Source organism: Leptidea sinapis, chromosome 14, assembly GCF_905404315.1.
Source record: "Leptidea sinapis chromosome 14, ilLepSina1.1, whole genome shotgun sequence".
Classification (NCBI taxonomy): Eukaryota; Metazoa; Arthropoda; class Insecta; order Lepidoptera; family Pieridae; genus Leptidea; species Leptidea sinapis.
In genome coordinates, this window is record NC_066278.1 from 10,697,429 (window position 1) to 10,722,257 (window position 24,829).

The 24,829-nt window shown below is 35.2% G+C and overlaps 1 protein-coding gene and 1 non-coding gene across 2 annotated transcripts in view; both read right to left on the reverse strand.

Moving 5' to 3' along the window:
• LOC126968034 (uncharacterized) overlaps positions 1-10,172 on the reverse strand; it is a 46,561-nt gene extending 36,389 nt beyond the window's left edge. The window contains exon 1 of the mRNA XM_050812819.1: positions 10,035-10,172. Coding sequence (XP_050668776.1) covers positions 10,035-10,058 — 24 coding nt within the window. The 5' untranslated portion in view covers positions 10,059-10,172. The remainder of the gene's footprint in view (positions 1-10,034) is intronic.
• On the reverse strand, positions 7,049-7,122 carry Trnaf-gaa (transfer RNA phenylalanine (anticodon GAA)). Its single transcript has one exon. It is a non-coding gene; the product is annotated as a tRNA-Phe (tRNA).
• Positions 10,173-24,829: the final 14,657 nt, after the last annotated feature.

Consider the following 24,829-nt stretch of genomic DNA (forward strand, 5'->3'; position numbering starts at 1 on the left):
CTTCAACTGTACGTATTATAATCAAGTCGTTAGTATCATGTATATCTTTTGAGACAGATTCAATACATCTCCTATTGTGGACGGCGCGAACGAAACGACAACTACAATAGGATAATTTGTCGCCTAACCTACATGTCATACGTGCTATGCGCATAAATTTAATTTAAGAATAATTATTTTGGCTTTGAGTTGAAGGCACGGGGTTGGAAGTAGAACTTGCGAATATACTTTTTCGGGCTGTCCCCTAGTTACTATCTATAAACATATTTAAGTAATTACTTAACCTGATTGAACTGATTTATTAACGTAGAGACCAGAACCCATTGACTTAAATTTTGCAATAACCATTTTAATTTACTACAGAGCTTGGTATAAAAATATCCATGCCCTGTAGTATCACATCGGCTCCTGCAACGGCATGGCACTGTGATCATCAGAAGGGCCCAAACCTTGCCCAAAGGGTAGGGATGCTATCGGGCATGGAGCTGGAGTCGACAGAGACCTGGTATCTATCGGGATGTGTAGTCAGCGGAGGATCTAATAAGGACGGTATGTGGCTATCCACATTCGGGAGCTGCGTTGGCGATCCAACCAATTGGGACAGACCATACGCCAATGTAAAATTATGCACAGATCGCCCTGCGTAGTCTGTGGTACGTGAACCAAGCCATTCGGCATTGTGCCCGTTGAAATCACCCAAGACTACGATTTCGGTGGAGGGGATATTTTCAAGGACGTTGTCAATTGTTGTTTGAACGCAGCCCATGAGATGATCCGTTTCTGTGTTACTCGGCCGAGATATCTGCGTCTCCGTAAGGAAACACAAGGCCGGCTGCGCCGTCTCAAGGTGGTGGTGGCATTCTTGCACTAAGAATGGATTTTTTTAATTTCACTCCTAAGGAGATAAAGTAATGGATGGCTTTATAGAATTACATATATCTCCTTCTGGTCTTAATACTAGAAGTTTTATTTTTTTAAGCTCATGAATTGCAGTAAAGAAAATCACGTTAAAAAACAATTGTGACTCTTGTTTGAAATTGTTAAAATTTATTAAATTATTTTATTTTTGTAATATAACTAGACTGGCCATAAATATTCCTACAACTTAAATTAAATTCATTTGCAAAAAAACGGGCGGTTTAAATTTTTACCGTCCCTTTAGAAATACAATATCAAAGGAGGTTTTAATCATTTGAGAATATACTGGCAAATTTATTAAATATTGTTTTTTTATGATTATGAAAATAAGGGACGAGACGAGCAGGATGTTCAGCTGATGGTAATTGATACGCCGTACCCATCATAATGCAGTGCCGCTCAGGATTCTTGAAAAACCCAAAAATTCTGAGCGGCACTGCAATTGCGCTCTTCACCGTGGCGGGAATCGTTGATAGATCGTATTAGCTCTAAAATAATAGATAATAATTGTTGGATTGTCGTATTTCTTTGATATTTTTAAGTATTGATACCATTATTTAGAGGTCTCTTAAATGGTTGATAGAAAGATAACAGCGAGCAAAATTATAACGCTACCTGAGGAAGGGCGTAGTCAATTTTATATGTCCCAGAGGCAAAATGTGAGTCGTTCGACAGTCCAGGGGACTTGGCTTCGATATCAAGAGATTGGTTCCATCAGTAGAAGGCCTGGGTCTCGAAAAAAACCATCTACAGAAGCTTGAGAAGACTGCTTCCTGGTGAATCAGGCATTGAGAAATCGAAAATCCTCTTACGTCGACCTCAAAAAGGGCACACTCGATATTAAACTTTTACTCTTTATTTTTATGTTAAAAAAACTTAAGTTTTTAGCCTGTTTTTTTATTTACGCAACTAGCTGTTTAGACTCTGGTATAATAATTTATTAATTCCATCAAAATGTAATAAAGAAATTGGCAGAAATTACTTTTTGCTTATTTATTTAAAGTTTTATTATGATACAAGGTAAATTAAATTATCAAATAATTTGAAGATGCTAGTGAAACAGGTTAATTACCTGGGTGTCCGTTTTTTTTCAAAAGAGTGTGTACTTACTATTATACTTCAAATTTGTTTACTTTTAAATTCAAATTTGGAACGCATTTATTATCTGAGTAGCTTCGAAAATTTTCCCTCCATTTCACATATTTACCCATGAGTAGTGTCTTTGTGCCAAAGTCTATGGCGCGTGCTAATTCGTTACTAAGACATTATGATCTTTTTAAGACTAATATTTAAAAAAAGTGTTTGATCTCACATCTTTAAATTCACCCCACTCTTTTTTACATTAAAATATATTTTTTTGTTACTTAATCACACTATTCGCAGGTTATGTTTATTAAAAATTATTTAATATACTTTGGTTTTCTTTAAAAGCATGCTTTTAGTTTTTTTTCTATTATTTTCGATGATATTAAAGTACAATCGAATGGGTGTTAAAGAAAAGACGTTGAACATTTTGATTATATTATGTCAGTTGATGTGCTCGTATATCGTGCTATATACAATCACTTCCTTTTTGGAAGACCTTAAAACGTTGAAGCGGCCGGGTGTTCTTGAAACTAAATAATCTGTTATAGGCAGAATTCTGGCTTTGTTTCCTTATGAAAACAAAAAAAATATCGCGAAAAATGAAGATTCCCGCTCTTTCGCGTATTCCATATACAGGACATGCTCCAAATTAAGGAATAGATTAAAGTTAGTGGCCCAATCAAAATGCTTACTGTCCCGATGAAAAGTACAGAAATATCCTTTTCTACGGATGATTTAAATTATGATTAAAAAAAACTACGTTTAAAAAAACCGACTGTTAAAACTGAAAAGTATCAAATAACAAAAAATTTAATTTAATACATCTCTTATAAAAACCTTTACTATTAAGAAAATACTGTTATTTATATGTGCTACCTATTGATAGGTTTTAAGTCTCTCTATTCTAATCTATTCCGCATCGATCTAAAGAAGAATTACGAAAATCGGATCAGAAATCTCAGAGTAATCGGTGTACATACATAAAAAAAATACCGATCGAATTGAGAACCTCCTCCTTTTTGAAGTCGGTTAAAAAGCGCAACTTAGCCAATATGCTATGGCAGCCATTATTTGGGGTGCCTTATCAAGAAGTCATAAAGGTTCATTTTTGTGAAATTTTCCATGAACACAATGCTCAAATCCGTAGATTCGCCAGTCTGATTTCGAATAGTATTACTTTTATTTATTGCTGATACATTGATAAAGTTTTATAAGAATTTATGGCTACACTAGGTATGTTATAATTCTATTTCTTTTTGGATCCACCTTTGCTTTTGCATTTATTTTCAATTTACGTTTTGTATTTAATTTCCGGTTCGATTCCCGCTTCTCCATACATATTGCGTGTCTTTCCTAGCGTCTGGAAAGGAGTATATCCCGAATGTTTTATTAGATATCTTAAATTAGCTTCTTGGGTCCGTTCTCAGGTTTAAACCCTGAGAATATGTTCATTCCGGGATTTAAAAATCCTATCTCAATAAAAATGCTTGAATTTGAAAATTGCTATTAAATATATTTTGTCGAAATCTCAATTCTGTCATCACCAACATGGTGCAGTGTATGTTTTAATCGCTTTAGCGAATCGAATGGCCGTTTGTAGGTTCGATTTCTATTGGAATCAGTAAAGTGAATCCCAATACTAAATATTTTTTTGTCATAGTATTATTAATCACCAGGGTATATTCATAGATAGATGTTAAGTGATTTACATTAACTTCTCAAACAATACTGAATAAATATATTTTGAGAATTAATATTTTGTTATAGTATAAAATGCCTAGAACTTCAACGGGAATTGTGACAACCGTTTTTTTTAATCACATTATTCATAATAGTCTGCTAACTTAAAGCATTGCTAATTCTCACTCTGTCTTCTTCTATTGACCTAAGTCAGAATTAAAAAAGCACTCTGAAGCAGCTGTTTTAAGTTAGCGGACCTTTATGAATAAGGGGCTTAGAGATTAAGATAAGATTTAAATCTTTAGTTTCTTACATTAATATTTATCGAATCAACTTAGCAATAGAAACTCACCGTTCTAAACATGGTGGGAATGTCGAAATAGCCTTTAGGGGAGTCGACAGCTACGGCGAAAGGGGCAGCAATTATGTTGCGCAGAGTTCGTAGCGCGGCGAGGGATAGGGTAGCCGCGACAGTCGTGGACATGAGCGTTCTGGCGCTGTCTCCAGTGCACTCGTTGAGGAGGTTCCATACTCCTCGCCAGACGCCCACACAAGCCATACCGGCGACACACGTGTACAGCCTCGATATCACGTAGAAACCGCACCTACTGCGGTCTGGCCTCAAGTGTTTGCTGAACCACGTTTGGCACACGCAGTACAGAATGCTGCAGAGCACCCCGAACAAAGCACACAACGCGGCACTACTCACGGGCCTATCCGGCATCACGTAAAGGTCCATGAGGGACCATGTTGACTTCCAGTAGGCAACCACGGCCGGTGCTACTATGATGCTGGCGAACAGCTGATCCGCAAACTCAAGCAGCGCCGGATTGGAGCCTCTAGCGAGCGACTCGGTCAGACCAGCAGTGCTTCCACGCATTTCTGACGAGCGCGCCCTGCCACGGGTTCAGAACGACTACAAGGATTGATAATCATTGTATTATCAATGCGTCCCGCACTCGATGGCTCGAACGAACTTCTATGCTATTAAATCGTAGCGGACTCTGTAGCTAACAGCTATAATTTGTATGAAGACTGCGTGGCGCCACCTCGCGGACAGATTTATAAGCTTTATAACTGTAATAATGGAAATAAGCACTTAGTTTTTGAATGTATTTAGGTGACAATTATTAAGCCGCACTTTATTTTCATGCAAGTAAATATTCTAGCTACTGTAACAGTTACAGATATTAATTGCTTCAGACATGCTTTTTAAGTAATTACGTGATATATATAATGTGAAAATTTCAATTACAAGATTGTTATAACAAGTAATCACATATACCAAAGTAATTTTTTTTTTAGTTTAACTTAGTTATAATTTTTGTGCTTAGGTATAAGCTTTATTATTTCAATCTTATTCGATTCAAATTGTAGTTAGGGTAATAAAATAACAATTAAGCAGGTAAAACTGAGAAAATAAATAAATTTTTACTCAGAAATATAACAATAGTTTGGCACTTAAGCTTTCTATTGTGTGTATGGGTAGCTTTGTTAGCTTCCTAAATGTTAAAGTTAAATAAACATAATGTTCTAAGCATTTTTAGAAAATATCTTGAATATTAATTATTCGTACTAAAACAATTCTTTTTAGTGGACTAAAACTACAGACCATTTTCTTAAAATTTTAGATACATAGTTATGTTTTTGGAAAAATTTAAAAATTTTCATAAAACTGGTTATTGTTGTAGTAGAACATATTATTAACTTAGTAATTATTGAAACAAAAAACACATAGATATGATGATTTTAAGCCGAGATACAGTCAATTTAGTGGGAGGAATCTAGCGAGAAAAAAGATAAAACCTCTTTTAAGAAAAACTACTAAGTACAAACAATCCCAATATAAACGATTTTTCTCGATAATATTGAGTCTTTTTAATAATTTTCCGGGTAGTGTGACTGCCACTGTCACTAAAAGACATTATATACCTGGTCATAAGTTCTGTTACATCTACTTAAAATATACTAGCGTATAGATTCTATGCTATAGAGTATTGACCAACTAAGCGTGCACGAGAGAAGAATCTCTAACGGAGATACAGCACGATAGAAAAAGCAAAGCGAATCTATTGTAAGAGTGACCGATTCTGATCGACAAGTCGTAAACAGTCAGCCACACTTGACGTTATCTTCTTTGTATTTTGAATATTAAACCACTAGGTAACGCATACACTAACAAATCAAAACGTAAGTAAATCTTAATAAAACTACAGGTATTTTTATACGCTTTATATTAGCTTCATGTTTGTATGTTTATATGTATGTTTGTAACTGACTTCTTAAGAGGCGATTTTGACCCACTTTAAACCGCCAGATTTCATTCAAACTTTGTAGATTTATTGAGGACTGATGACAATACACTAAATTGATAAGAATATTTCATTATTCAATTTGACAGATTTTTGTCAATTTATATAATTTTTATCTATAGTCGATAAGGCAGGATTGATTGATGTAAAAGTACTTAATAGTTTTAAAAATACGCTTTTATAGAAAAATTTAATTAAAAAATTAAAAATAAATGATAGTTTTAAAAAACTAAAAAACGCTTTGTTTTTTAGTTTATTTAAACTTATTTTATTAATAATAAACTAATTAATTAAATTATTTTTTATTGAAGGTTCTTCTTCTACTTCACTTAAACTTCATTAAATAAATAAGGAATTTATTCGAAATGACTACTAACCTGTCTGGCCACTATTGTATGGATTTATTGACTGTTTCCCTATATTTGTCCCTTGGATTAAGAAATGGTCTCCGCTGCGCTCCAACTAGATACTACTACCAAAGAACAACAGCTTTTTTATAATGGCAACTATTAGATGCTTGTGTGCGTGGCATCTTGATACTCAATGGCATTTTTCAAATTTTGTAACTTACGCGTTAATTTACATTGACATTAATAAAATACAAAATCCTTACTGATGATTACATCCTTATTAAAAAAACATTCAAAAAGCAAATAATTTTATATATTTTTAACAATTTGTTATGTTTTTAAAGTGATCTCATTTCTAGGATAAATACACAAATAAAATTTGAAAAACAAAATTTTATGAACGATGTAGGACTCGAACCCACGACCTCTGGCGTTCCGTGCCAGTGCTCTAACCAACTGTACTAACCGTTCGAGTGACGTATTGTTATAAAATCTTGTATGCTTTTTTCAACTCACGGGTTGTGGCTTCATCTACAGGATCTACTTTACAGTTGATAACCTGATCAACCCCAATATTTGCATATAAGGGAAATTGAATTGAGATGTCTCTCTTGTAAATCTAAACAATTTGTTATGTTTTTAAAGTGATAACCCTCACTTCTAGGATTGATACACAAATAAAATTTGAAAAACAAAATTTTATGAACGATGAGGGACTCGAAACCACGACCTCTGGCGTTTCATGCCAGTGCTCTAACCAACTGAGCTAACCGTCCGAGTGACGTATTGTCATAAAATCTTGTATGCTTTGTTCAACTCTCAGGTTGTGGCCTCAGCAGCAGGTTATCAACTGTAAAGTAGATCCTTGGGTTCGAGTACCGCATCTATCATAAAATTTTGTTTTTCAAATTTTATTTGAGTTTAAATATTTTGTTATCAAGTAGTAGATAATTATTTTAAGACATACGCAAATACACACACGCGCATACACTCATTAACACACACAACCACAACCACAACACAAAATCTTTGTATAAAAGTGTAATTAGAGCACTAAATGTTGTACCTTAAATAGTGTGAACCTGTAATTTACAGTTGGCTATCGTATAATTGTTTAATTTTCATGTGCTGCTGGCACAAGCATTCGATTGTGTTCCTCGCGAAGCGCTGTGGTTAGTTGAGAAATTTGGATGCCCAGAAAAATTTATAAGGCTTGTTTGACTTCTGCACGATGACATGACTTGCTGCGTTTCAGTAAATGGCGAACAGACAGAGTTTTTCCCTGTGGAGTTAAGCAAGGATGTGTCTTGGCACCCACACTATTTGCTCTGTATTTTGCTGTGGTGGTTGAGGAAGCCTTGCAGGATATATCGGAAGGTATTAATATTCGCTTTCGGACGGATGGTAAGCTATTCAACCTGATGAGATTCAAGGCGCACACGAAAGTCTCTTATATCGTGTCATCACAGAGATAATGTACGCTGACGACCTATGTTTTGTTGCGGTATCGTCGGAAGGTTTACAAATGTTAATGATCAGACTCGACAAATCCTGCAGTACGTACGGATTAAAAATCATCGTCAAGAAGACAGAGGTTATGTCTCTGGAAACGCTTCAAACGGCTGGTTCCGCGCTCATTATAAGCCTAGGAGAGGACATTCAGAAACAAGTGGACAAGTTCAGATACTATGGAAGCACAATAACATCACGTGGTGACCTGGAAAGATGGAGCAAAGATTATTCCGGTCACATGACATAAGCAGGTCCACGAAGATTGACGTATATATGGCAACGGTACTGCCAAATCTTCTCTACTCAGCAGAGTCCTGGTGTTTGTACCGAAGACATATCCGTACGTTGGATAGGTTCCACATCAAGTGTCTTCGTTGCATCCTAAACATCAAGTGGTCTGATCGCATTCTCAATTCCTGAAGTGTTGAAGCGTGCGAAAGTTAATGGCATTGAAGTCTACCTGATGCATCGGCAACTGCGCTGGTCTGGACACCTCTCGCGCATTTCCGATGGGAGACTGGCTAAGCGTATATTTTACTCGGAGCGTGAGGAAAAGCGCAAGCAAGGTGGCAGTTGGTGGTGGTAGTTTATTCGTTTCAAAGACGTGTCGAAGAGGCATATGAAGCGCTATAACATAGACCCAGAAACCTGTGAGGAGCGCGCATCCCAACGGTCAGAATGGAGGCATCTCGTTCAGAGTAGCGTTAAAAAGTATGAAGCCCAACGACGGAACGAACTCGACAAGAAGCGAGATGAAATAAAAGCTCAACCACCGGCAGCTATACACTACAATTATGAAAATGGTTATTTAAAATGCGGGATACGTAGCAGGACCTTTGTTGCCAAGATTGGCTACGTCAGCCACGTTCGGCCACACCAACCGCAGTCGCCGTGACCGTGTCGGTCAGGAAGACAACATCATCATCGTCATTTAAATAATAGTTCGGTAATTAGTTTACTTTTCATGTGCTGCTGGTTCAATAATCTATACTTTTAATAAATCTGTAGAACAAAGAAAAAAAATGATCAAAAGCGAGTCAGGGGGATGTAATTGCCGTATATTGCCGGTCAACATTTCATATAGGTTTTTTTTTGTGGTAAACGCGCAAATTTTACCCCCCACAAGTTGGTCCGGAACAGGTTGGATGATCTTTGGGGGAGGTAATTTGTCCAGTAGTGGACGACTTCCGGCTAATGATGGTGATCATTGTAGAGAAACACTGACCATTTTAGAGTTTTCTAATGTGATGTCGTAAATGAACACATTTTTTTTGACTCAGGACAGATGGTAAGAATACTTATGTCTATCTCTTAGGGATAGCCCACAATAACCATTTTTTATCCTTTACTATTTACGAGAAGTAATGGCTTATTTACGAAGCGAATTTAAGCAATACAGCATTAATCCTCATAAAATTAAGTATACATTGTGCATTTAATATAGATCAACATGGCCTTTTACAGCATTAAATTTAAAACAAAAATACTTTCGAAAATGATTTAAAATTTATTGATACTTACATAAATTTTTCAGTAGGTAGTTAACAATTACTCAAAATCCGATTCACAAGCCGAGTGCGAGCAGAGTCAAAGTATAGCAACGTTACAAATCCGTGCATCAATAGCCAGGGTCAAAAACTAATTATAAGTGAGTACGGAGTAAGTTGATAAATGAAACGAGATTTGTGGCGTACGCGCACCCCATCATACGCATTACTCACACAAAACACGGTCTATTCACGCACACATAGATAGTTGTATACCGGGCGTGGCGCGAAGGCAATAGTTTCTTTAAATACCTATTTTTAAATTACGCTTGACCCGGGTTTACGATATTTGTCTGGGAGCTTTCAACGAAAACGCTGTCTAAACCCATTGAGATGTACCAAAATAATGTATGGTGGAATTGTATATCTTACATAGTTCTACAGAATAGTCCGTGAACATACTGTATCCATTTTAATAATTAAAAAATTGGCAATTACATACACTGTAAAGCGGCAATGTAAAGTTTATTACTACATAATATGAAATCATTAATTTCCGATGGCCTTAGAATGGCCTTCCCGAATACTTATATTCATCATTTTTTTTTCATTGACAGAACAGCTGTCTGTCGGGTCAGCTAGTATATAATGTAATGTATTAGATGCGTGAATGTATATGCAATACGTACCATTTGGTATCTAGTAGTAAACATGTAAGTTGGTTCCTTCCCATCAGTCACCAGGAAATAGGGTGCTGCAAGAAGATTCCTTGAAGATCGAAGAACTGATATAGCTACGTATAGCAATATCAGTAAAGTTGCTATAAACACAGGCCTGTAACAAATGTCACCAATATGATTATATTTGATTTCAGAATATTTATTATCTCAAAAAGAATACAAATTCACTTACTGAGATACTTAAACTAACATGATACATATATTGAGCGGCAAATCGTTATATACTATACACAATTTAAGACGTTATATTTAAAGTTACAATAATTACACGGAGTTACAATAAATACTAATTAGGTAGATACATTAATAACGAAATAGGTGGGTAACGTATAAAATAAATGTTTACAGTAATGAATAAAACACCTACACTATTTTATTATTTATTATAATGACAGCTATGAGGGTATTTGTTTATTAAGGTCTCGTTTATGGTCATAGCCGGAAGCGGTCTAATAAAATAAGTTATGAGAAATCCTTCAAAATGTGGTGTTTTAACGTTTTTTTAAAAACATTTAATGATTGTAATTCTTTAATATCTTTTGGGAGGTTGTTATACAATTTTGCCCCTTCGTATTATATTGATTAGTTAATGTGTTGGTTGCAGGCTTGCAAAGGCCTGCATCCTTTGCAAAGGATGCAGGATGATTATCGGTACCAGAACGGTGCCTATTTCTGCCATGAAGCAGTAATGTGTAAACATTACTATGTTTCGGTCTGAAGGGCGCAGTAGCTGGTGAAATTACTGGGCAAATGAGACTACGCTCAGAATTTTTGGTTTTTTCAAGAATACTGAGCGGCAGTGCATTGTAATGGGCAAGGCGTATCAATTAAAATCAGCTGAACGTACTACTCGTCTCGTCGAACCATAAGATAAACGAATTAATAATAACATTTATATAACTGTTGTTATTTATTACTGTGTTAGTAATGTTATTTTATATAATTATCACTTCATTTTAAAGATGATTATAAATAACTATAATAGCCTATAATATTCATATATTAAGTTTGATTCGTTTAAGTTAGTTGGCACTACAGCAGTGCCAACTAACATTTGCATTAACACGGTTGGCTGTCGTGCCCTATATAAGCATGAGTGCTATGTTCGAGTATTCATTACAACATGTGAAATCTAAGTGGAAAATCTGCCTTAATACAGTGATTATACGAATTGTGTGTGTTTAAATTACCATCCCCTTCTACAAAAATAAGGACTTTTTTTGTTTTACGGTTGCTAACAAGCGTAGTGGACGAAGCACGCGCTGTCAGTAAACGGCTATTCACTTTACCCTCGATGAAACCCAGATTATATTATTCGGGTAATACGGACACGGGGACATTATGACACAAGTAAATCGTTCGCCTAATGAAGTTAGAATTACAGTGCCACGTGTGAATATAGAGCATATCAACGTCACAAGGGTGAAAGCCCTTCTGCAGTGTTGTCGTCCGATATGAGAAATGGGAGGAAGATATTAATCCCTAAAACTCTTTTTTTATAACAATAAGGGGCGAGTCGACCAGTTACCAGTGGGAGGCTCCTTTGCACAGGAAGCCGGCTAGATTATGGGAACCACAAAGCGCCTATTTCTGCCGTGAAGCAGTAATGTGTAAGCATTAGTGTGTTTCAATCTGAAGGGCGCCGTAGCTAGTGAAATTACTGGGCGAATGAGACTTAACATCTTATGTCTCAAGGTGACGAGCGCAATTGTAATGCCACCCAGAATTTTTGGGTTTTTCAAGAATCCTGAGCGACACTGCATTGTAATGGGTAGGGCGTATCAATTACCATTAGTTGAATGTCCTGCTCGCCTTTTTTTATGATAATAAGGGACGAGACTACAATTGCGCTCGTCACCTTTAGACATAAGATTTTAAGTCTCATTTGCCCAGTAATTTCACTAGCTACGGTGCCTTTCAGACCGAAACACAATAATGCTTACACATAACTGATTCGCGGCAGAAATAGGTGCCGTTGTGCTACCCATAATCTAGCCGGCATTCTGTGCAAAGTAGCCTCCGACTGGTAAACCCACTCCTGGGCACACTTTTCAAAATGTAATCATTTTTATGAAAAAGGAGGACAGTCGAGCGTAAGAGTCACCAGATTATAACATTCTTCTGATACTACTTACTACTTTTTAGGAAGGTGTACGTGCTTTCTTTTAAGGTACCTGAAGCATGCAAGGGCTTTAATTGGACATAGAACATGGTATTCTTCTTGTCAAGGTTTTCGCAAGTGTCTTACTGTACGCGTAGCATATCTCTTCTGAATATCAATTAAAAATAATCTTAGAATAAGCGACGAGTGAATTTATTCAAAAATTAATAGTCAAAGGATATGAAATCAATTACTGAAAGTCATAATATACCACCAAGGAAGATATATTTTGTGAATAGGATGGAATTGATATATATTTATTTACCAAAAGGAATGACAGTAACATAACATATGGCAACAACACTTGGTTAACCTAATGAAAGTACAACAGCTCGTAAAGGGATTTCAACATGGGGAGGAGAACTGAGAAAAACCTTTCATTCCATTTTACCAGTATGGTCTGGATAGAAAGGGCGCATAAACGTGGGCTTGATCAATGAAATGAGCTGAGAGTGATCACAAAGCTCTGAATGATTTACAAATTCATTCTGCTACTGTAGATCACCTTTACCACACACGATAACAATTAAAAGTGTTTTGTATTCGCAACAGTTGTATTTTGTACGTTCTCGTGGATTCAGTTGTAAAAAAAAACCCCCTACAAAGTTTCTATAGACACGTCATAAGAGTAAACATAAGCTACAATAATTATTTCCTAAAAACTTTATCGCCTGTTTTTTCCTTGGCTTTTAACCTCAGATCAATTTTGTATTAAATGACGTCAGTGTCATCTTTTCTGTCTCTCTCTCTCTTTCTGCTTTTTATGGTAAATTTGTTTTTGTAGGTGCTAGATTACTTCAAGCAGTGCTGAGAATTCCAAAATCATATAGGCTGCAGATAAACGTCTAAAGAATTAAAATAGCCCGACACATATTTCAGTTTCCTAAATTTTGATACGATTGGTAATATTTTGTAGGAGGATATTGTCGGGAACCAGACCTTGATTTTCGAGTTTATTTACTCCGATTATTTGCAGGTTGTCCTCGTGGCATTGATTTTTGTTTCAGCCGCGTTATAGAATAATGATTCGAAATTCCTAAATCTCCGAAAGACCTCAGCTTATTAACCTCCTAAGCCGAGTATATAGCAGACATTACTAAACTATGTTAAGTGGCAAGTCTTTTGAGAGAGTTATAGATTGTTTTTGTTTAACCCAGAACGTTTGCTTATTTACCACTAAAGAAGGGTCATGATCTTTTGTCTGTATAGTAACACCGGGCAGTATGAGGGTCTAATTATTATTAAGGGTTGAATATATTTACCTATGCGGATCATTCGTGTTTGGTATGACAGCGTCGACCACACCGTCGAATATACCCCAGCCTCCCCTCCAGTGCATGATGCAGGCCAGCACGAATATGTAGGTGTACAGCTTCGACACGAACCGCTCCCACAGCCAATGACCTGCCCCGTGTTGCCACGCGTTCTGCGAACGAGCGAACAGCCGTGTCCTGAAATGAAATCATGTCTTTAACTATAGAAATTGCAATTTTTATATAAATAATTACTCAGGCTGATCAATATAATCATTTTTTCAGTCTTTCACTTCATAGAACTTGATTATCGTCACTACCGATTACTTGTGTAATGATTAGCACCCAGCACTGCCTCTTAACCATTCTTGTTGTACGTGATCCACTTTAATCATAAAATACCAGTATCTGCAAAAATTCGATTTCATTTATTTACTATATTTGTTATATATATTATTTACTACTAGCTGACCCAGCAAACGTTGTATTGCCGATATTAAAATCAGGATACAAAAGTAACTGTTGATTGTAGATGGGTGAAAATTTGAATTTGTATGTATTTTTTAATGCCACATTATAAAAAAATAAAAACAATAAATTTCGTCCAAAAATAAAAAAATAAATTTAAGGGTGAACAACCCTTATTACTTAGGGGTATGAAAAATGTTGGCCGATTCTCAGACCTACTCAATGTGCTCACAAAATTTCATGAGGATCGGTCAAGCCGTTTCGGAGGAGTATGGGAACGAACATTGTGACACGAGAATTTTATATATAAGATTAAAGCTTTTACTAATTAAGTTTAATCAAAAAAATTTACTAATTAATTTGCTTATTTTTAAAATTTATTTGCAATAAAACAAATCGTATTACAACATTTACAATACTATTATTACATTCAATTTAAACTATCATTACGTGGAAGCGTACCAAGAAAACTGGCAGCATTTCCGCGTTGAATAGCTAGGCTGATCCGTTGACCGAAATAGCTGCCAGCGCTTGGGTTTCCAGTAGCCCTATTGAGGCGCGAAGATAGTACTTTGTAAATTCTCCGTGCCTCTGGGCCCCACAGGAGAAAGATGAAAGACTCACTGAGACCAACATATTTATATTGGCGACCCTTGCTCTCTGCAGCAGTCGAATCCTCAGCCCCGGCACCAACTGTCGTAACTTGGACATGAGAAGGAACCAGAGTGTCGACACAAGTCACGTCCCAAACCAGCGCCCTTCCTCCAAGCCCAAGCCACCAACACTAATAATACCACTTGGCTCTGGTATATTAAGTGCGGCAAATGCCCTGCGGATGACTTCATTAATGCTGGCCTAAACTGATAGGGACTGCTAATTTTAGGCAGGATAGCCCGTGACGCCCAAGATCATCTACCACAACTAAGAATGTTTCCACATTCTTAGTTTAATCTATTGAGCAGTGTAAGTTAAAATAGAATTACTTAGTCTAGTAGAATAACTTACTAAGTTAAGGCTAGATTGTAATGCAAGTGGGGCAACATTATAATAATTATATTTTTATGGAATGAGGTTTATAAACGACACAAAGTATTCTTACAGCTTTCGGTTATCGAGGATTTTGTGCACTTGACTCATATCGATTCCAGGCCAAATATTATCGAAGAAATAAATTTCTTGTCGAAATAGAAAGTCAAAAATAATAATTGCAAGAATATTTTCTCGCGTTAAATTCTTTTAATTCTAACAGTTTAAAAAATGCCAAATGAATAAAATTCTTGTTTTGTTTTGATTTACTCATAAAAAAAAGAGTGTATGTACTTATCTACACGCGTTAGAAGTTACAAAAGTGACAGCCTGCGACTAGATTATGATTTCTTTATAGCAATAGAAATGACTGTACAATATTGTATATTTTTATTGAAAAGAGCACAAAAAAAGAATTCTGGGAGAGTTTCTTGCGCCGCTTCCTCTCTCTCAGAGCGCTATTTGTTTCCGAAGCGGTAGTAGTATCTAGTAGTTATTAGAAATGACATCAAAAAGAATTCTAAAGGAATCAATTGTTTTGAGAAAATAAATACCTTTTATGGAAAAATAAATCAAATTTTAACAAATAGTTAAGATCAAAGATAGTATAAACACTCAGCATTTAAGGTTAATATAAACAAGTGTAGATTTTTTTTATTTAAACATATAATTTGTTAATATACCAGCAATAAAACAAAACGAAAAAAAAATTTTTTTTATAATAATATAATAATTTTTAATTAACGATGTAAATAAATTATACATACCGCCAATTAACCTCAAATCTATAAATGCACACAAAACAGTTTATTCAAATCAGTTTTATCACTTATATTAATTATATATAGATATACTAATAAATTGTTAGTAAATACTATCACCGTCGTATATGAAATTGATTTAATAAGAACACCTAAATAATATTTATTCATTCACACTGTTTAATTGTACTGTTACGAAACACGTGTTCTAAATATAAAACTACTAGAATATACAACTTGAACATAGTTATCGATTTTCATGCCACCTAGAACTAACTTCACGATGTAGAATTCAGGTGTCGGTGTGCGCGCGCATCGTAAAAATTCACTCATATCATTTTTCTCCATCGCGCCAAAATAAGTATAACTTCAATAATGCCTTACATATTTCAATAGCAAATACGTTGCACAGGAATTGTGAGATATACATAAAACTTGTTCAAATAATGGCCCAGTATTAATTTTTCCTGTTTGTGACTAAAAAGAGCCTAGGACGGCACGATTTGGGGAGGCGGCAAAATTTTCAGAACTTTAAAATTTAAGAGCCGAAGAAATATACCAAAAATTTATTTTTAAATGTTTTTTTTTTTCCATTTAATTAAAAAATTTCTATGGAGTATAATATAATACATTTTTTTATTGACTTTTCAATTTGAGGAAAACAATCAAATTGATAAGCTTCTTTTCGAATTACTAAATAACTTTTCACTTTTGTATCTTTGATAAGATTACTCTTACATATAAGTATATAAAGCATTTGAAATTACTTGTTGGTTTTCAATTTTCCGTTTTTTCTATGAAAATCGAAGAATTTCAAAACAAAAATAGGGAAGTTATAGTTTTTACCTCGGATTTCAAATATCTTGTTCTCATTGGATCTTCATGTTTTGAGGTCCTAGGAAGCTATTCTGAGTAGTTTCAGCATGACGTCCCGCCGTGTGTGTGTGTGTGTGTGTGTGTATGTGTGTAAACAAAATTTTTGTCGTACGATATCTCAAGAAAGAATCAACCGATTGAGACCCGCGACATGGCGTTCGAAAGGGTTTTCTTGTACATTAAAAATTGCACTGATTGTCGCTAAGTCGACCAAAATCGAGTTTTCTTCGCATAAAGAGAAAATTCGAGAAGAGTTCAGAAAATAAATATTTTGAGCTCATAGAGCCCAATAAATTTGATGGAACTCAAAGCTCAATGCGCTCGAAAATAGCAGGAAGTTGTAGGGATGACCTGCAGGGTCAATCAGATGTTTCATTTTAATTTCGGTGTTGGATGAAAAAAATTGAAATTGAATACCTTTTTTTGTTTATAGAAGTAAATTCTCTCATACAAAATAAATCCTATTTATTCCATATCAAATTAAAAAAAAATGAAATAAGGTTAACAATTTTTAATAGCTGAAAAAATGATGAATTATATATTTAAATTTTAACTAACAAAAATATATATATATATATATATATATATATATATATATAAATAAAATATATGGAAAGTATATGTTTCTTCTAGTAGGTTGACGATTGCAAGAGAGAAACGGTATAGACCATAACCCCATGTCGCATAGCAATGCATGCTGGAGGCATCCGATATGATGAGGAGCCATGCACACAAACTTGGAGCACTCCTGCGTATGCAGGCTTCGTTCGAGCAATACCCATCGGCAACGACCTTTATCTGCGCCCCGTAGGGAGGCTGGCCCATTAGTTTATTATTTAACTCTCTAACTCTCGGGAAGCCCAAATGATGGAAGTCTTCGCTGCATGTATCCAAATTAATTGTCAGGCCTTCTCCCTTGCTTTCGATTGTTGCCACTCATCCATGTGTTAGGTATATCAAAAGATGGCGAAAAGCGTACTGTCGGTGCACTGGCGGTTCTTTAGGTATACCAATAGCTGGTTTGGTTGATTATGCTTTCCATAATTTTGGAGCGCTAAGAGGTAAGAGCAATAGGCTTGTATTTCTGAGCGAAAGTGCTTCTGAGCGAAAACGTCTCGTCCCGTATTCATCTGGTCTCTCGATGTTAGATGCCGATTTTCAGCTACTTCAAAGAATCACGACTCGAGAAACCAGTCTCCATTTCGGGACCTTTTAGTAGACCATTTGAATACGGTTTTATACCAATATACTTTTAATATTCTATTACTATATTATTATGATGTACGGTATTTTACTGTGGGGTCATGCTGCTGACATTGATATAGTGTTTGCTCTGCAAAAGAGAGCTGTTCGTGCTATATATCAGCTTGGTTATAGACAGCCTCTCAAAGGAAAATTTTAAGAAATAAATATAATGACTGTTCATTGTCAGTACATTTATGAAAATTTAATATACGTTCACAAAAATCGTCACCTTTTTGCTCTTAATAGTGATTTATGTGCTCTTAATAGGGGATTGCTTGTAACTAATTCTAGTAGGCTTCATAAGATACATAATAGCTTTAAGGGTAAATGTATACACTTCTATAATAAAGTCCCAGCCACTGTTCAGGCATTATCTATAAAAAAATTAAATGTTTTATAAAAAAATGTCTCTGTCGTAAATTCTATTACTCCACTGCTGAATATTTAAATGATCGGACAGCCTGGGACTAGATTATGATTATTTTATAGCGATAGAAATGACTATACAATAATATTGTATATTTTTATTGAAAAGAGCGCAAAAAAAGAATGCTGGGAGAGTTTCTTGCGCCTCTTCTTCTCTCTCAGAGTGCCATTTGTTTCCGAAGCGGTAGTAGTATCTAGTAGTTATTAGAAATGACATCAAAAAGAATTCTAAAGGAATCAATTTTGAAAAAATGAATGCCTCTTATGCCTTTTATTAAAACCATGTTCATTACGACTCTGACTCTGTCTCTACGACTGTGAATTTAATCACAATCTAGATAAATTGCACACCTAATAAAGGTGGTCTAGTAGTACATGTTTATTCGAAACATATTGTTATTTTAGACATAAATTATGATAGATTAAGTAGTTAATTCATATACCTATTATTTTATAATTAAATATAGTTAATTCTTATATCTATTATTTGATAATTAAAGATCAAGAATTATTAAATTATTTTGAATATACTGAGATAAAATTAGCCATTAATATTAATATTAATTTATAATGTGAAGAGCAAGGCAATACTTCAAGCCGGTCCACATTCTAGCAATCTATAAAGCGCAGATCCGATGACATATGGAGTATTTATTGCTGTTATCTCCAGTCTGGCGCACCCCAGTATCAACTTGATCCATTTGACCCAGTGCTCTGTGAACGGCTGGATCACTTGGTGTTGCGTTTAGACGTCGCTTCATTGAGTGTTCCGAAAGGCTGTTTCACCTGATTCCTACCGCCGAATTTCACCTTCGCACGACATGCCACAAATTAGGATACCTTCAAAAAAAGCGCGTACACCTTCCTTAAAAGCTGGAAACGTTGCAAGACAATGTGGGCAGTGGTGATCACTTAAACCAGGTGTCCTTCTTTTCCATATTTAAATAAAAATAAAAAAGTATTATAACGTTCATAATAGAAGTCGTACAAAAATACTCTATTCCGAAAAAACATTAATGTTGTTTCCCAATAGAGCTGTAAATCTAATACAACACTTCCTTATGACGAGCTCGCTTCGGGTTTTTAACGATATTACGAGCATATTAATTAAAAAACGGGTGGTTGATTATTTTGCCTTGATGTTTGGTATATTTAGAAGGACAAAGATAAAAAAATACTAACAATAGTGGCAATCCTCAGAAATGGTTTTGTCTGAGGGGTGGATCTTTAATGAGCTATTTTATATTGTAATATTTTTGGTGGACTGTATATTAATTAGGAGCTAATTCAGCTCAGATCCACACTACGGTATTTGCTTCTAATATCAAAAACCTTTTCTTATTTCATACAAAAATTATACACATTGGAATAAAGCTGTCCGCGCACTGCCAGGAGAATGAAAAATGTGATTGATTATATCAGGAAAATTGAGGGACTCACGTATGATTCACGCAGTATTTGAATGAAACTCAACAACGCGTATCTATTTTGTTGCTCCTTAGTACATGGTGAACACGAGTTTCTTAAGAATTTGTACTAGATGAGGCTGTAATCCCGCGTCTATGTTGTCCCCTTGCGTGACCACGTATATACGGGATTTCAGAGGCTTAGACTTAAATAAGGCGTATCGACACCGTCGCACTTCGACGGGACGAGATGATAACGGAAAGCCATATACGCGTCCGGAACTACGCCTCTTGAGTACGAGCTTTAAAAAGTACTTACTTTATAAACGAGAAGGCGACGTGTATAAGGATGCCCATTGCAAATATCTGTGCGTAGGGGAATAGTGCCCGGTGCTGTTCCATCAGACCCCACGTACCTCGCCATACGCTGACTACCAGCGGAGCTACCACCAGGCTGGAGAATAACGCGTCACCCACTGAAAAGTAAAATAGAATTACTTGCAATTTATTCCATCATCTCAGCCGGAAGACGTCCACTGCTGGACAAAGACCTCCGCCAAAGATCGCGATTACGATAGGTCCTGCGCTGCCCTCATCCAACATATTCTGGTGATCCTGACCAGATCGTCGGTCCATCTTGTGGGGGGCCTACCAACATTGCGTCTTTCAGTTTGTGATCGCCATTCGAGGGCTTTAATGCCCCAACGGCCATCTGTCGGTCGAGCTATGTGCCCTGCCCACTGCCACTTCAGATTCGCAACTATTTGGGCTATTTTAGTTGACTTTGGTTCTCCTACGGATCTTCTCATTTCTGATTATTCGGCAACTCCGAGACCTAATCCAAGCTTTTGATATAATATCAGTCTTAGATCACTTTTACGTTTAAAAAGACTGTAGCAGCTGTTAAAACATTGGCTGACAGTTAACCTCAATTTTGAGCAATGTACGCAAACACAAAGTGACATATAAATCTCGAGTGTAAGACGTAGATAACTTGTCACGCACATTAAAATTCAAATTTCTTTATTGGTACCAAAAGTTATGTTACACGACATAATAGTTGGGACCTTCTTTAAGGTGGCAAAACCTGTGTCAGAAGATCCCGCTCTTCCATAACTATAATCACTAAGTAGGTACTTTACACTAATAAGGTGTGGGTGTGTGTCTATGTGTGCGTTTGTGTAAGTAAGTGTGTATGTGAACGTGTGTTGTGTTCGCTAGTATATTGTGTAATAAGTTTTATAAATAAATAAAGAAAAAAGTTGTTAAGAATTGCACATTAAAGTAATAAACCTGGCCTGTTTTCATCGGTTGTCTATCGACATCGAGGCAAGATTTGTTTGTACTATGCGATATCGACATACCTATACCGTCTCGTGCTAAACCTGCATGAATACAAGATAGTATCACCAATATTATTATATCGATTACTAATTAATATGTGCTAACAAGCGCTACCAACGTCATGGAGCCATAAGATATACCAATTAATAATTACATTTATATAACTGCTGTTATTTATTGCTGTGTTAGTAATGTTATTTCATATAATTATCACTTCATACGGACTTCATATCATTTAGACGGTAATGTTTTAGATCGTGTGAATGTGATAAGGGATTTGACTCGGATTTATCCTTCAAAAGCCATTACGATGATATTTGTTAGTAGTAGGGATTCGCCGGTTCTGACTCACAGTAGTAGGGATTCGCCGGTTCTGACTCACAGTAGTTGGGATTCGCCGGTTTTGCCTCCCCGGTTCTGGCTCACTTGTTCGTGATGCCTACTAAAAAAAATGGTGGTCAAACTGGGGGTTTTTATGTATTTCCGAGCGATTGCGCCGTATTCAAAATAATGTTTACGCAGCAAACCGATTGTCTAAATACGTCGTAACGCCCTGTTATGTCAGCAATGTAGATAGTGAAAATAAGCCAGGCTCTCACTGGGTTGCAATACACATTGATGAGCAGGGTATTGGACAATACTTCGATTCATATGATCGGCCAGCTCGATTCCAGCTGAAGTTTTTATATATCTATAATACTATAAAAGTAAAAAAAATATTTACCGCAGTATGTTTTGCGAGTACTGCCTAATGTATCTATTCTTTAAGTTTAAGTTAAGAGTTTGAATGATTTTATATTTTTTTTTGAAAATGATACTATCTGCAACTATGTTTTATTATGTACTTTATTTATATCATCTTTAAAAATAAATAATAAACACAGCACAAAACTGTCGTTATAATCGTAGTTATGAATGTGAGAGGTAATTTACTAATTACGCCCATCACCTTCAAAGAATCGACATTGAGTCACTCACCAATCATTAGGTTAATTACCACTGATTAGTAATGAGTATGGATCTGTTTAATTTAAAAAGCTAACTTTGAAACTTTAAGAGATATCGAAAAACCGATCTGGGCAATCGCTCGGGAATACATCAAAACCCTCAGTTTGACACCATTTTTTTTTTAGTAGGCATCACTAACAAGTGAGACAGAACCGGGGAGGCAGAGCCGGCGAATCCCTACTACTTTTGTTCAAAGGCAAATAGGATGTTAAGCTTTGTTATTAGAATCGCCAGACCGTTTAAACAGGAAAACTCCTGGATAGTATTATACAACGTTTAGTGAGAAGTATCCTGGAGTATCGCTCAGTGATTTGGTCTCCAATTTATAATGTTCACCGTGATAGAATAGAGTCAATTCAGCGGCGGTTTGTAAGAGTTCTCTGTAGCAGGTTGGGTATTAGACGTAAAATTCCCGAATAATCTGAGCGCTTACCTAAATTTAACTTGCATAGTCTTGATAAACGAAGATGGGTATCTGATATGTGCGTCTTACATAACATCGTGAATGGTTTTATGGATAGTCAACTATTAAGTTTGACAAACTTTAAAGTTCCAACACGATCTGTGCGTATTCCATGTTTATTTTCGATCAATTCCTCAAACGTTAATGTATCGCATAACAACCCGATTATAAGAATTTGTAGAGAATTTAACGAAGTGTGTGCTGATTTTGATATATTCTTTACAAGTATAGACTTTTTTTAAAATACTCTTTATAAAACTTTCTAGTTTACGTAAAATAATTTAATGTTTAACTTAAATCGTTATAATGTAATTACTGTTGTGTCCACTTATAATTTTTTACTGTATTTGGCGAAAGATGTGTACAATTTTAATTGGATCTCAGGATCATAAAAATATGCTGTACTTGTTATTAGATGATAGTTTTATCTTGCTATCTGTTATTGTACCTACTTGTAAATAAATAAATAAAATAAATATCATAAAAACAGGGTCGATGATTTTTTAAACAAAAACAATTAGAAGGATGAAACCCATTGGAAAAGGAAGAGAATGTAACAAAAAAGAAAAGGAAAATTAAATTAAAATTACGGGTGATCTGAGGTCGGGAGGTGGAAAAGAGGGCTTGTTTAAGGGTAAAAAATGGTTTATATCGATTTTCGGCGCAACTACAAGTTCTATGGAAAAAGGTTAAATAGAAACATTGTAGGCAATATAAATATATACTTTTGTTTTTGCACTCTTTTCAAACAACCTCAAAATATATGTGAAAAAAGTGTCTCCGTGTATATATATATACTTTTTTTTGCTTATCTGAAAGCTCATAGACAAAATATGTCATTTTCGTTTGCCCTTGTTTGTCCCACCTATTAGGACATCCAGTATTTAACAAATATTCTTTAAAAGTTAAATATATACTTACTTGAATTAAATCCGTGTTATTAAAAATAATGGAATAAAAATAATTAAATTATTAATATAACACATATCAATATAACGTTGTTGTTGATCATTAACAAATATGGCTCTATGGGCCCGCAAGATCCGAAACTTTTGCCTGTCCGACGGACGAAGAAAAATTAACGAATGTGGCAAATGTCAGACTGAGAACTTTTATTTATTATTTACAAGCTGACCCGACAGACGTTGTTCTGTATATCTTATATATAAAATTCTCGTGTCACAATGTTCGTTCCCGTACTCCTCCGAAACGGCTTGACCGATTCTCATGAAATTTTGTGAGCATATTGAGTAGGTCTAAGAATCGGCCAACATCTATTTTTCATACCCCTAAATGTTAAGGGTGGTCCACACGAAATTTTTATTTTTTATTTCTTTGACATTTTTTTTTTAAATTTGTTTGATTATGAGTCAGCATTAAAAAAAATACATACAACTTCAAATTTTCATCCATCTATGATCAACAGTTACTTTTGTATCGCGATTTTAATATCGGCAATACAACGTTTGCTGGGTCAGCTAGTTATAAATAAAATAATGTTTTTATGAATTTGTCAATAATATATCATAACATGAAGAATTATTTCCTAAAATATGCACCCTGCTGTCGTTATGAAATTGTATCACAGCAGAACTGTCAAACCGTGCGTCAATAAATTCTCTCATAAAAATTATGTATGGACACATTAAAGGAAAAACAAATTTGTTGTTTTTATTTAATTTAGCAGCATTTTCCTATTTATTCACCTTTTGAACCTTCTCTGGACTTCCACAAATAATTCAAGACCAAAATTAGCCAAATCGGTCGTCGGTATATATATATATATAGATAGATAGATAGATTACAAAGTAGTCATAAATAAACAAATAGACTTGGAGATTTTCAGAAAATATTACAGAGCAATTTGAAACACTTTTTTAAACCATTAAATTATAATGGTTAAAAATTGTTTTCAAATGACTTTTTTCTGGCGGGAGTAGGTACTAACGTTACTTCCGTCTGAAAAATATTCTGAGTTCCCCCAAGTCAAGCCTAAAGAAGTTTTACTTCAAAAATTCAAAGAACCAAGTTTTTGTTCTTTTTTTTTATTTAAAAAAAAATCATGAAACTTGATGAAAAGTTACCTTTTTCTATCCCAGATAGATACACGGTACTTGTTTTGATTTGAAATATTTATGACTTAACTTCGAAAAAGAACCCTAATGTTCAATCATTAAGTTCTCACGTCAAAATATCAACTATTTCAAAAAGTTCGGTGGGCTTTTTGTTCTGTGAAATCTCTACTTTTTGATGGTGAATGAAAATATACATTACTATGGTAAATAATCAGAAAATGCAAAGAAACGA